Source organism: Nothoprocta perdicaria, unplaced genomic scaffold (assembly GCF_003342845.1).
Source record: "Nothoprocta perdicaria isolate Ctin4 unplaced genomic scaffold, notPer1 scaffold_34, whole genome shotgun sequence".
Taxonomy (NCBI): Eukaryota; Metazoa; Chordata; class Aves; order Tinamiformes; family Tinamidae; genus Nothoprocta; species Nothoprocta perdicaria.
The window spans coordinates 2517489-2530722 of NW_020455577.1; the positions used below are offsets into that span (position 1 = coordinate 2517489).

Below are 13234 nucleotides of genomic sequence, written 5' to 3' on the forward strand. Positions count from 1 at the left end.
AAAAAAAAGGATCATTCGCTGCAACAGAAAAATAATCATAAAATTATGAGGGAAACCACTTGGGACAGAACTGCTTCAGTTCCCCACAGAGTATTATAGTGTCTGCCAGATACCAAGTAGGATGAGCAATTTTGATCAAAATCAAACTTTGAAAATAGAATTTAGTCTTCTAGAACACTTTAACTTTGAAAATTTACCTCTAATGATAAATTGACATAAATTTGACAATATTTGCTTAAGGATGTTTATTTTGTAGCTTACTATAGCTCTGTTAAATGGAAGAACTTAAAAATTAACATTCTCTGAAATGAGGGGCTAAACTGAAATATTTCTTGATGGAAGAATGAGGATTATTTTGAGGAACTCACAAAAGAATTTTCTTTTGAGGAATCCGTAATAGAACTTTTGTGCAAGTTGAATTTAGACTGATATTTTAACTCACTTTGATTCAGAAATGTGTGGGTTTTTCATCCTCCTTTTAATAAGCACAGGTGACTTGCAATTGGAAAGGCAAAAGTAGGGCTTTACTCAGTAATTCACACTGACAAATGACTGTTACAAGTGCCTTCTGAGACTTACAGTTGGGAGCTGCTCATTGAAGCCACCAGGAAACATGACAGCCAGCACTACAATTGTCCATGTGTGGAGGTGTTTGATATTATCTGAATCTCTTTGCAAATAGGTGGTAATGTTCATTTTAGTAGTAAGAACATCAGAAAGGAAACATAATTTTAATTTAATCCTTTAAGTAGCCAATGTAAGTATAGTTCTCACAAAGGTAATATTTAGCTCTAAAGTTTCATCATGTAAGTATGTACTGCAGCAAAATGACTCAAGTCTTTCATCTCAATATAGGAATATATTTCAGATATTGTTTCTAGCACTAGCTTATATGTCTAGCTTTATGTACAACAAAGAGACCTGGGAAATGTATATTTTTGTTTTACGGTTGTAAAACTAAATTATTGGAACAGCAAATGGAAGAGTTATGAAATCTGAGGTTTTGATTTGTCTGGGATTTTGAAAATTGTATTGAGTCTTTGTGTTCACTTGGCTGCTTTCACTCCAATTTATTTTTAATACGTGACACAGCGATTTTTCTAGAATATACTAGGTCTACATATAACCTAATACTAAAATACTATGTGCAGTACAGTGAAATAGTAAGAAAGAGACATGAAGGATTGTACAATGACTTGGTCATAGGACAGTCGTTTCGATAATTTGACACAATGTGTATTCCAGAGTCTCTTTGTTTTTTTAAGATTTGTTCTTCAAGAACTAATTTTCCCCACCCTTTTAAGAGTTCTAAGATGAAAACCACTTATTGTCTATGATTACAAACCACATTGTATACTTGAGGAAGGCTGACATCAAGCATAAACAAATTCATGCTTTATACAAAGATCTTCCTACAACACAGTCCACCCTATCTGCATAATCCCAGTGTCTGACTGAAGTAAATCTAGGATACCAGGAGAAGTAACTGTATGGATGGGAGAAGGATCAGCACAATCTAAGTGCAGAGGTTATTTCTATAACAGACTTTGACCCACTCTGGCTACCCGTGTACCAGTAAGTTGAATATGCCTAGGCACCACTATAAAGTGGCACAAAAATGCCAGTATATCCACCCATAAACTGTCTTGTCTCCCATGCAGGGTAGCTATCCACAGTCTGCCTGCAGGGAATGATTCCCAGGTTGCTCAAACTGCTAAATCATTCTTGGGAACTGCTCAAAAGTTTGGTTAGCTGGAGTTGCTCTAGGTGTACTAAGCAAAATTTGAAGAGTTTATTAGTATAAGCAGCCACATTTCAAGGGTGAGGAGCATTCCTGACTAGCTTGATTTTACTGCTAAAACAGATGCTGCCTCTGTATCTTTACTGACTTCTAAAGAATATACTTAGAGTTAAATGTGTTCATAAAAGGCTTAAGAAAAGTTGTGATATGCAAGATACTGAACATTATGATTGACCTTACCAAAAAAGCATTGTTATCCATAGCCTGTAAATGCTTTTTTATTTTTAAAATAAAAAAGTTCTTTACATTAGTATCCTCTGACTTGGCTTTTTTAAAAAATATAGGGTGACAAGAGAAAATATTTCTTGTGAATAACCTTTTCATTATATCTACCCCAAGCTTACATGAGAATTTTAAATAAATATTCTATTTTCTCCTTTCTCTGAAGCTTTTAAATATGCAATGTTTTTTAAACACATCTTCACTTAATAGGATATTTCCGTGTTGCTTCTCAACATAACTAATAAGATTAAGAATTGATTATTAGTAGGCTTATGAAAACTGAAATGTTCTATTACATTATTTACTGTTATAATAATGTTTGAATAAAATCTCACTGAATTAAGAAGTGTAAAACCTCACTGAATAAATGGATGTTTGCTGCATGGGAGAGGCCAGGACAAGCCTTCCCTTTCTGCTGATTCTCCAAGCAGACAAACTGAAAATTGTATCATGATAGTCAAGTACAAATATTTCAAAACTTTCAACATATCAGAACAGCTTTTCTCAGTTTCAAATACTTTGACTAATGAAAGTAAAATGTGAGATTCACAGAAGTCAGAGGTTTGCTCTTGCTTTCTAGCCCAATGTTTGGAATGTTCATGCGGCCACAAGAAAACTGGTGCATTTCCCCTTCCTGCTGCAGGAATCATCTATGTGCCATATACTCTAGCTATGGGGTTGAACTTTCACATGGTCGTCTACTTTTCACATGAACCAGGGCCATATTTAACTATTTAACATAGCGACAGGAACACAACTCTGTCACCTTACAAAGGCAGAACTATGCACAAGGATCACTGAGTAAATAGCTGTTCAATGTATATTGTGAAAAACCTAGTAAGTTTATGTGAAAAGAGACTGCCTCAGAACAGCCCAGAAATCTAACCTTACCAACTTAACTCTATCTAATCTTACAAAGTAAAAGGGAGAGCTCTTATTTTTTTCTGATTTACTGCTGAAATTTCCACGTTTGTGGTTCCTTTGTGCTATAAGCATCAAGCTTCACTCCATAATTTTCAAAAGGGACTATGGCCTTTGAAAATCTAGCCTTCCAAAAGCCCAAACTATTTTTCAAACTTGATTTAATTCACAAATACAAGTAAACAACTTAAGAATGTCAATGAATTATGTAAAATACAATTTTTGAGGGGGAAAAAAAGTGCTTGCCAATGATTCACCATGTTCTTGTGCACACAGAAACTTCTTTTATTAAAAATAATATACAATCCAATTTGCTGGTATGCGGAATATCACAGCCAGCCAAGAACCCATCTGTTACTGAGGCTAACTATAAGCCTCATTAGGAAACTAGCCTTAACTGAATTATTTTACTGAGAAAGAATTGCAAAAGCAATGAAATAGATGTTACTTCAATAAAGAAATGGACCGTTAACCAAGTGTTGAAAAAGCCTAATGGAAGCTATACTATAGAAGAAGTCCTTTTAAACAGGACTATACTATAAAGAAGTCCTCCTTTTAAACAACCAGTAAGATCTCAAAATTCAGTAAGACAACTGTTTGAAATATCTCTAATATAAGTTCTAAAAAGTAGATGTCTGTAGCTTTGATCATAATTATTACTAAATGCTACCATAAGACTTTCTGGCAGACTGTCATTGAAACTGAGATTTGGTGACATAAGACCTTGGGTGAATAGAGAGGGGGTATATATACACCTCATTTTGATACAGTGTATATACCAAAAACCAATCTGGGGAGACAAGAGAAAGTGCACAGATTTATATAAACACAGATTATGTAGGCTTTGCAAATACTGCTATACAATCTGTGGTCCTAAAGAAGATGAAACATTGAAACATTGTTTTAGTTTAGGCTTTTCAAGTTAGGCAGCACTGTCTCTGCATGTCAATTGCCAGTCAGTTCCTAGTTGTGGGGTTACAAGCCCAGCTTTCAAGTCAAGTCATTCACACTTTTTGCTTCATTCATACTTTTTGTCCCACTCTGGTATGACAATTGAATCAGTTTTTCATTAGGGGTGGGTTTTTTTGTTGTTTGTTTTTTAAATGGCAAATTGATAGTCAAGAAAGCCAGGAAGGTTTTTCATGGGAAAAGCTATTTCAAGAGCTGGTTAAGTGTGGTACATTAAAGAACTTTAAAATATAACTAACTTATGGCACCTGTATTCTTAAAAGTAGGAAGGTCTGTCAGTCTTTATGAAAGCACAAGAGTTGGGATCCCCAATACAGCTGAYTTGAGTCCTCCTGTCCCATGAAGTGCCTGGTCTACCCTCGCTAAAAAACCTTATGAAAACCCTTCTGTCCTTTAGTCCAAGAGTTTCTTCAAGACTTAGATATTCTGGGATAAGTAGGTGAGCAAAGTAAGAAAATTAAGCATTGCAGCTACTGCTGTGCACTGCTCTGCATATGGTACTGAAGGAAAAGGGAGAAAGGTTTCACATACTCCTCAGCTGCTAGGTGTCCATTTATACCCTTGGTATACTTGAGTATCGAATACAAATTGGACTGCAAGGAACTGAAAGCAACCTGACATTGCAGCAAACTTGAAATATTTACAAAATCACTTTCAGCACCCAAGTGAAGGGCCAGTAATCTCTCGAATGTGTGATCCTGATCACTGGCCCCTGGGTGACCATTCTAGAAGGCTACTTCAAGTGTGTTTTAGGGCTCAGTCATTTCATTCATTGTTACTGCCCATACAGTTGAAGGGGGTAAAAGCAATACTTCTGGCAGTATCTGTATTACATGCTAATTAGGACACAAGAAAGATGCTTCATCAAAAACAAACTCATACACCTTATGTAAGGCTGCAAAAAAGAAAAAAGCTATTAAAGTATGGCATACTTGTATAATATCACGCCTGCGACTAATCTGTACTACTAATAAACTGTTTATTAGCAAGTGCCCACAGGCTGCTTGTCTCTCATTAAGTATTTCCTAAAATGATGTCTAATATTCTAAATAGTGCCTTTGACAGTATTTCTATGTAGACTGTATATGCTTTTGGTATAATAGATAATAGCAAAATTCTTTATTTTAGAGCATGGACTTTGACCGGTAAAGCTAGTAACAAGAGAGACTTCTACGGTAACTTCCAGAGCTGAAGAGTGCTCTGCTCTCAGTCTCATGCAGAGCTGTCCTGAATATGTCGTGGGGAAAAAACTGCCCTGTGCACCCTTGCCACRACTGTGACCAGCACCAGCAGGGGATGAGACCTGAAGGTCTGAAAAGTCATTTCCACCAGTCGGTTCCAATCCTGAGTTCGTATCTCTTATATCAATGGAGACAATTTAGCAGCCAGAGATCAATCTTGTAATATTTGCATGCTTTTATCTAATATTAATAAAGTCAAATTTTATTCATTTTTTGCTAGTCCCGAGTTGTATTTTGCCAGTAATAATCATGCTCTATAACACTGTTATGCTGTCATTCTGCTATTTCCCAAGAACTGTTTCCATATTTTATGAAACAGAAGCTGAATTGATGCCACAGTTTGCACGAGTTCTTACCCGCTACCACCTATTTGAGGTCACAGAAGCTCACTTTATGCCTAAGAAAGCCGAACAACTGAAGTTAGGGCCATGCTTGATGGAAATTTGAACTAGAGTGGGCAAAAGCGCCACGACACACAGCCATCCAAAGAGGTGTATAAATAATATTCTGTTCCTTTTAGTTAAGGCTCTTATCGCGAACAGTTGATGAAATGAGAAAGATTGTTGGTTTTTTTTACAGTTCCAGTAAGATATAAAATGTAGGTGTAAAATGCTAGGACTAGTGCATGCCAAAAAAAAAAAAAAAGAAAAAGAAAAAAACATTAAAAATAAATCATAAAGAATAGTGTGACCAGAAAGTGGATAATACAGAATACACTTTTTATGCTTTCAGAATATTTTCAGAATATAAAGAATTTCAGAATATAAAATCCATGCTTTGATACACTTATCTTCTAACTCTCCATTGTTTAACTAATGCTGTAATTTCCAACCATTTTCCATTTTTTTTTTTATTTGAATATATCAGAATAAACACAATTTGCTTCAACACATATCATATTCTCTTAGACTAAAGTAACAATTAGTTGCATATCTGTATGAGCTTGATTGCCMCTCAACAAGACCCTTCATTTATCAAAGTAGGAAAAAAAAAAAAAAAACCCCACAGAATATAGCCCAGCAATATAAGCGATATTTCTGATGACCGAGTTAAAGGGGCTTAATTGGGATGGTATAAACCGCCTTCCCACCGCCCCTCGAGGCGGCGGCCTCGCGGCAACTTTCCTCCCCGCCCCGCGCTCCGCGGGACGCGCTGCGACCACGTCGCGCACCCCGTCCCCGCGTGGCGCGGGCGGGATGGCGCCGCGGCCGATCGCCACACGAGGCTGCGCGGCCGAACGGCGCGGGGAGACGTGCCCCCCGCCCGCGGAACGGGGAAACACGCGGCTCCCGCCACGCGCGACCGCGGCCGCCGCCTCCGCGTCCCGCTCCGCTTCGCCCACCTGTCGTCGCTCTGCCAGCCCTGGTCGCCCAGCAGCAGGTCCCGGAACCGGTACCGCGGGGGCAGCGGCGGCACCTCGCTGTCCAGGTCCACCATGCTGCCCGCCGCCGCTCCCGCGCCGAAAATAAAAAGGGAAAAAACAAAAAGCAATAAAAGCAACAATAATGATGTTATAAAAAAGCCCAGGGAGGGGCGTGGGGGTCGCGCACGCACAAAGGCGGCGGGAGGGCGGGCTGAGAGGAGGGACGGAGCCCGCGGCTCGCGCTCCGGGGCGCTAACGGCCGTTAACGGTCGGCGGGTTTAAAGTTGCGCCGCGCGACCCTCCCCGCTCGCCCCCTCCCCACCCACCCAGCCCGGCGCGAGCGCGAGCGCGAGCACGAGCACGCGCCGCCCGCCGCGGCTGACAACAAAGAGGCGTCGAGTGCCATGCAAATGTTGTGCGGAGCCGCCGCCGGCCGGGCAGCCAATGGCGGGCGGCCGCCCCTCCGCGCCAGCCAGTGACGCCGCGGGATCCTCGGCCCGCCGGCCAATGGGAAGGCGCCGCCGGCAGCGTGGGCGGCGGGGGCTTCTCCGCTCCCGCGGCGCCCGTTGGGGCGGGGCCGTTACCGCTCCCGGCTCTCACAGCCGCGCGCGGCGGCTTCGSTGGGTGCCACGTGCGGCAGGAGCGGGGAAAAGGCCCCGGAATTCCAGCACTGGTGTCTGCGCCCTGGGGGTCTTGTGCCCTCGGAGATGTTTCTTCCCCCACCTTCCTTAAAAATGCCCTTTAAATGCCCCCTTAAAAAAAAAAAAAAATGTATTTTCCCGTTGCTCATGCCTGGCCCAGCAGGGAAGACACCTGGTGCTGCGCGGGGCCAGACTCCAGGTGCACCGCATCAACCGGCCAATTTACACGATCCCTGCCGGGGGTGGGGGAGAGGTTTAGCTTATCATCATCATCAGGTGCGGAGGCGCAAGCCCTCTTTAAAAATGAACCCCCACAGCTGAAAAAAACACGGCTTTTTTTATTTTATTGGTCTGGTGCTCATTTCTGGYAGGTTTCCGCACGCAGGCTCAGGTGGAGGCTGGGTCGGTGCCGAGCAGCGCCCCGAGGCAGGGGAAGCCCCGCTCTTTGAGCAGCGCTAATTCCTCGGCTGTGGTAAAGCCTTCGTTAAACTACAGGTTTAGTTTGCCGCATAAACAAAGGCCAGCAAAGTGCCTCTTACTGTTAATAGGGGAGTAACGCTTTGTGGTTGTTTACTGCCTTTTTTTTTTTTTTTTTTTTTAATTCCCAGTGTAATCTTCCATTCGTGCTTTTATGATAGGGCTACATGTTGCACTTAGGAAATCTTGTGCTGATACAAAACAAATAGAAAACGTAAAATTTATTTGTTAAAAAGTATATTTCATCTTGTACATCTATGTATGTGAGCAAAGTTGTATTTCAAGTGTTTTGAGCTCAATGCAGAGCTGGACATTAGCAAGTGGCCGTGGCTATGCTTTGCTTTGCCTTTTGTGTGCAAATAATAACGTGGTTTGTCTCTGAGCTGGTCTAAGCCTGAAGAGATTTCTAGCCCATAGCTCCTCCCTGTGTTGCCAATCTCACCTCTATCATTTTTTTTCCCTTTTCTTTCTTTCTTTCTTTTTTTTTTTTAAGTTCAAACTTGTCATTTTTAGCCACAGCCTGATCAAACACTGAAATGTAATTTATGTAAATGTAAATTTATGTAAATCAAAAATACAAGTCATGTTCCAACTGCAGTTCTTCTCAGCAAATTTTTCTCCTGTAGTAACATCTCTGAGAAAGCCCAGACTGCAAGTATTTTTGAGCAATGCTGATAACCCCAAGCAAACAGTCTGTGGATGATCCCCATTTTCAAGTAAAAAAAAAAAGCTGCTTTACATTGTATTTATCCCTTAAAGCCTCTGATTGTACAGGAAAAGCCAAAGGATTACATTTGCCAGCAATGACTGAAAGTCGGGTGATGCTATAGATTGGTCTCTTTGACTTTTCTTTCTTTTCTGCTCTTGCTCAAGCACCTGGTACCAATATTGTCATGATTTGTTTGGAAACGCTGTCTCAAAATTAAAATYTTACAGGACTTCTAGATGTGCTCTTAAAGATTCTCTGTAATCTAGACTATCATACGTATTATAGCTATACCTGGTACCTAAAGTGCTGGTTTTGGTAAACACAAATACTCACTGCTGTGTTGTTCTGGCTTGACCTCACTTGCTCTCAGGCTCTTTGCTTGCAGTATTTCCTTACCAGAATGACATTGATGTGCTATATAATTATGCTGGTGTGGTTTTTAAGTGTGGATGAGTTTGTTTTTATTCTTTGCTGGTTTAGGAGCTAAGTGGTAAATGAGAAGTTATTTCCTCGGTGTGGTTTAAATACCACATACTTCATTAGGTGCATACACACACTCTGCGTGGAAGAGCAGGCCTTTGTTTTCCATTCAGGTCAGTCTCCAAGTAGGAGCTCAGGTAATTTTAAAACTGTTTTAACAYAAGCCAACGTATTTTATGACAGTAATTTATGGCATAGCACATGCTAACGTGCTGAAGACCCAGCTCTGAGCCTCATACTGCTGCGGGGAGGTTTCAACAGGTAACCAGGCCGGCTAACGCAGGACTCGGGTTGCTGCTGCTCTGCTTTGCGTCTGTGCTGCGGTTGCAGATAACGGCGTCTGTGCTGCGGTTGCAGATAACGCCTGCTGCTTTAGCACGTCCATCTCGAGCAGAGCATCTCTGTTGGTGCTCTGAAGAACAGGCCCTTGCGCCCCCAGGCCTGCAAGTCACTGGTGCGCTGGGCCTCACCCTTTTGCAGAGCTKGTAGGCTGCTTTTCAAAGGGTTCATTAGATGAAGCAGAACAGACACATCTGTGGCGCATATGAAGCAAAAGTTTAAGGTTTGGTTGGCTTTGGTTTGGCTGGTAATATTTTAATTTCAATAAAATATTGAAAATTCAAGAAAAAATCTGTTTCAGAATATCATGGGCAAACAATTCTCAGCTGCTTCTGTAGGCTTTTATATGAAAAACTTTGTTTCTTCCCTCGGCCCTGATCTCCTTATGTTGTTCAAATATCCTTGGTCTCTATTCTTATCACGTCATTTGGAGGGAGGAGAGGATAAGGATGTTATAATGACTTGTTGTAGAAGTTAAACAGRGGTTAGACTAAATGTCCCATTCTGAAATCTATGAATCATGGGTTGGATGAGAAATTAGTGCTCTACTAATGCTATTTTTTAGCAGACTCATTATTTTTTCCACCTTAATTGATCATTTAAACACTTATTTTTATACTAGAGGAGAAAAATAGCTGTAGAAGGCTTTTGGATTATTTTTCCACCACAAAGATACATTTCGAAATGGTGTTAGCTAACTGGCAAACTGGTTAAAATGTGGTTAGAAGAATGAGCAGAGGAAACTCATAACTGAGATCATAGTGATGCCTTTTAYAGAAAAACTTAATTTTATTCTCTTAAATGATATAAGCTCTTTGCATTTATAAAATTAGCTGTGTTTTTGCGTGTCTGACAGTATGAGGCATGGCCACTCTAAAAAGCTTTAAGTATATAAAATTGAACAGAGCTGGGATTTTAGGTAGCTAGATTCAATATAGCGATTAAGCATTCTCAAGACACCTGGGAAATGTAGCTTTGAATGTCTTCAAGCTGAGGAGACATTGAATCATCCACTCGGAGACAAATGCTGTTATATACGAGCTATTATACAAGGTCATTTTGTTCAAGCTAGGCTTTCCTTTTGCTGTGCTCGTGTGTTAAAGAAGAGCTGTGAGCTGCTCCCTTATTCCAGAGCACAAGTGCAGGTACTCTCAGSAGATGACTTTGACCCTGGAGGCAGAGCCGGCAGGAGCTTCTACAGCCTTGATATGGAGGCCCAAAATACCTTTCAATGAATATATTTTTTTCCTGGCTAGTTCAGGCTGGATGACTTTTTCCAAGTACTACGTGGTGGTTAACTCTGATCCTGAAGATCCACTTTATGGCAGGAGAAATGGAGCAGTGCTTAAGAATTCCATTAGCTAATCAATTGCTGATGATTTATAATTTAAGTAACTTGCACTTACTGTCCTTCCAAGGGAGCTTAACTATGTCCAAATGGGATTCAGTTAACCTGAGAAGTGGCCATGTACAAGGCAGTTATTTACCATGGGAGAAGTCTAGGCTGTGGCGGAAAAGGAGATTTGCACATTTAGCACGGATGTTTTTGCAGATTTTACATACTTTCTGCTATTTGCCTGTTTCATGCAGAAAATTCTGACTGAAAAGTTAATGACTAAAAGGTTTGTTTTTATTTTGGGTGTGGTTTTGGTGTGGGTTTTTGCCTTTTTTTTCTTTTTTTTTTGTATCTAGCTGTTTATAGAACTCATGAGCACTTTTGGGACAAGGCACAGGGCAGTCAGGTCTCACTTCAGTGTTCAGTGTGTGCGTGGCAATTTTGGATTAAGACCAGAAGTGAGGACTGGAGTCCTGATAATATCAGACAGCCTCCATGAGGCAGCCTTGCGGCTTTGCCACTGGAATGTAATCTTTGAAAGACTCTGAGAATTCAATTTCACAGGGGTATTTGGAGTTTAGAGTAGTAGATGACTTAAATGGTATTTTATTAACTCTTTCTACTATTTCACTTCCAAAAGAATTTGCAAAGGTGCAAGTCTTCCAYAGGAAAAAAAAATGCATAATGACTTATCTGTTAAATATGCCTAACTATAGTTTGAAGTGACTTTTTTTTTTCTGATGAATATTGTGTTTCTAATGAATTCTGTATCTCAGAAAATAGTTTCAAAAATATATTATTCAGTAAGAAAACAGTATTCTTAAGAAATCTATTAGTGTTTTTTGAAAAGCAGAAAAATAATTGATGAAAAATTCAGGAGCAGAAGAGGACTATAGCTATTAATTTATCTATAGTTATTCTGTACTTTGTTATTGCTTGATATGATGTTTGTAAATGTGTTTATATATTTTTAAATACACAATATATATGTGTATGTATAGACACACATAAAAAATGTGTATGTATAGACATATAAATAAAAAAAAAATAGAAGAGGACCCTATCACTGCATCAAACTAAGACATCCATTTGCAGCCCTGCCACAGGGAGGGCAAACTGTAGTTCATTGTGTGTAAACTACATCTCTAGCTCAAAATCTTTTCTAATTTAGACCCTTTATCCCTTTTCAAGGAGACAACTCTCTTTTGACCTATATTTCTGATTAGACTTTGGTTTCTCATCTCTGTGACAGAAGTAGATCTACGGCGACACCAGAGTGTTACTATGATGTGGGTTATATGATTAAAAATATATCAGTGTGAAATGATTATCTGGAGGGTGTGCTCTTACATTTAACTTCCCTGAATGAACTTTTGATCTTTTAAAATACATGTCTTATTTGTTTAATCTTACTTAATTTATGCATTTAATGAGCACTGTGTATTACTAATGACTCAGACAATGCTGAGGCCAGGGTGTCTGCACACTGAGACTCTGCCTGTGTGAGCTGTGGCTTGCACCTTTATTTAGATACACGTAGCTCCGAGTGGCAAGAGGTCAAGATGACCTSTGAGTGTGGATTATAGCCGCCTGATTTACCTTTTCTCAATGCTTGCGCTTCCTGAGGTTGATGGGAAGCAAAGGACGTTACTGGCTTTGTATCATTTACAAGGCCCACAATATTCTGAGATGTTATTTTAGAGCCYCACATTCACAGTATCCAGTTCTTGGACATTTATTTCATGTAATTGAACATACAGTTCTCCCTTAGGTTCATAATTTTGTCTTGGTGACAACCTGAATAAAAGCAGTGTTGTTCACCTTCTCCGTTGTTGTGACCACAACACTTTAGTACTTACGTCACTAGTGCTTATTTCCCTTTCGCTTCCTCACTTTTCCACACTTACCGTGTCATTGGCAGGCGTTTGTTTCAGTCTTGCATCTTTCCCTAACAAGTCTCTGTTCCCACGTGTTGTAGGTGACATCATTTCATCATTTTCTTATGTTTCTCCCTTGCTGCAAAAGAAGTTTTGCTGCACTGTCAATGCAATGTTTATAGACTTAAMGATCTCTTTCTCATCCTTTTCTCAAAAAGAACTAGAAACGGGTCAGGTTGAAACAAGCATGTCACTTTTTCCTTTTTTTTCTTTTTCTTTTTTTTTTTTTTTCCTTTTTGAGAACTCTTTAGTATAAGGTCTATTTTTTGCATAGTAGTGCATATTTTTAAACAATCTTATCTTTCTCACATATTTAATAAAAATTGAAAACCTTAATGATCCTATTCACTTTTATTATATATTCTGCCTGCTGATGTTTTGCTTGCTTCTTAGTTTTACTTTCAGATACACCTTCCATAGTAATGTTTGAGTTACTGCAATGTTTGAGTTACAAACACTGCAGACAACGTTTGTTTAAACTTCAAAGGAAAGAATAGCTCTTGGGAGTCCTTCTATCATTCCACTTGGTGCTTGTTTTTTTAACTGGCCGTGCACGAGGCAGCCTGTTCTGCTGCCACTGAGGAAGTGGCTTGTGATTCAGGAGCAGTGGTAAACTGAGATATCCCAAGAACAGTGTTCTAAYGACGCTGAAAGCAACAAAGCCAGAGCCAAAAATAGAAATAAGAGGAACCTTCTGATTTGAGAATTYCTTGAAAAGGATCAAAAAGAGCAGGACCAAGTGTGTGTGTGTTTTTTTTTTCCAATTAAACTGACATTGTRGCTAAGAAAGTCCTGACR

The 13234-nt window shown here is 39.9% G+C and overlaps 1 protein-coding gene across 1 annotated transcript in view; it reads right to left on the minus strand.

Annotated features, from left to right (window-relative positions):
- The window catches only part of KCNT2 (potassium sodium-activated channel subfamily T member 2), a 128389-nt gene extending 121761 nt beyond the window's left edge, over positions 1-6628 (minus strand). The window contains exon 1 of the mRNA XM_026043863.1: positions 6497-6628. Within this exon, the coding sequence (XP_025899648.1) occupies positions 6497-6591 (95 nt within the window). The 5' untranslated portion in view covers positions 6592-6628. The remainder of the gene's footprint in view (positions 1-6496) is intronic.
- Between the last annotated feature and the right edge of the window lie 6606 nt (positions 6629-13234).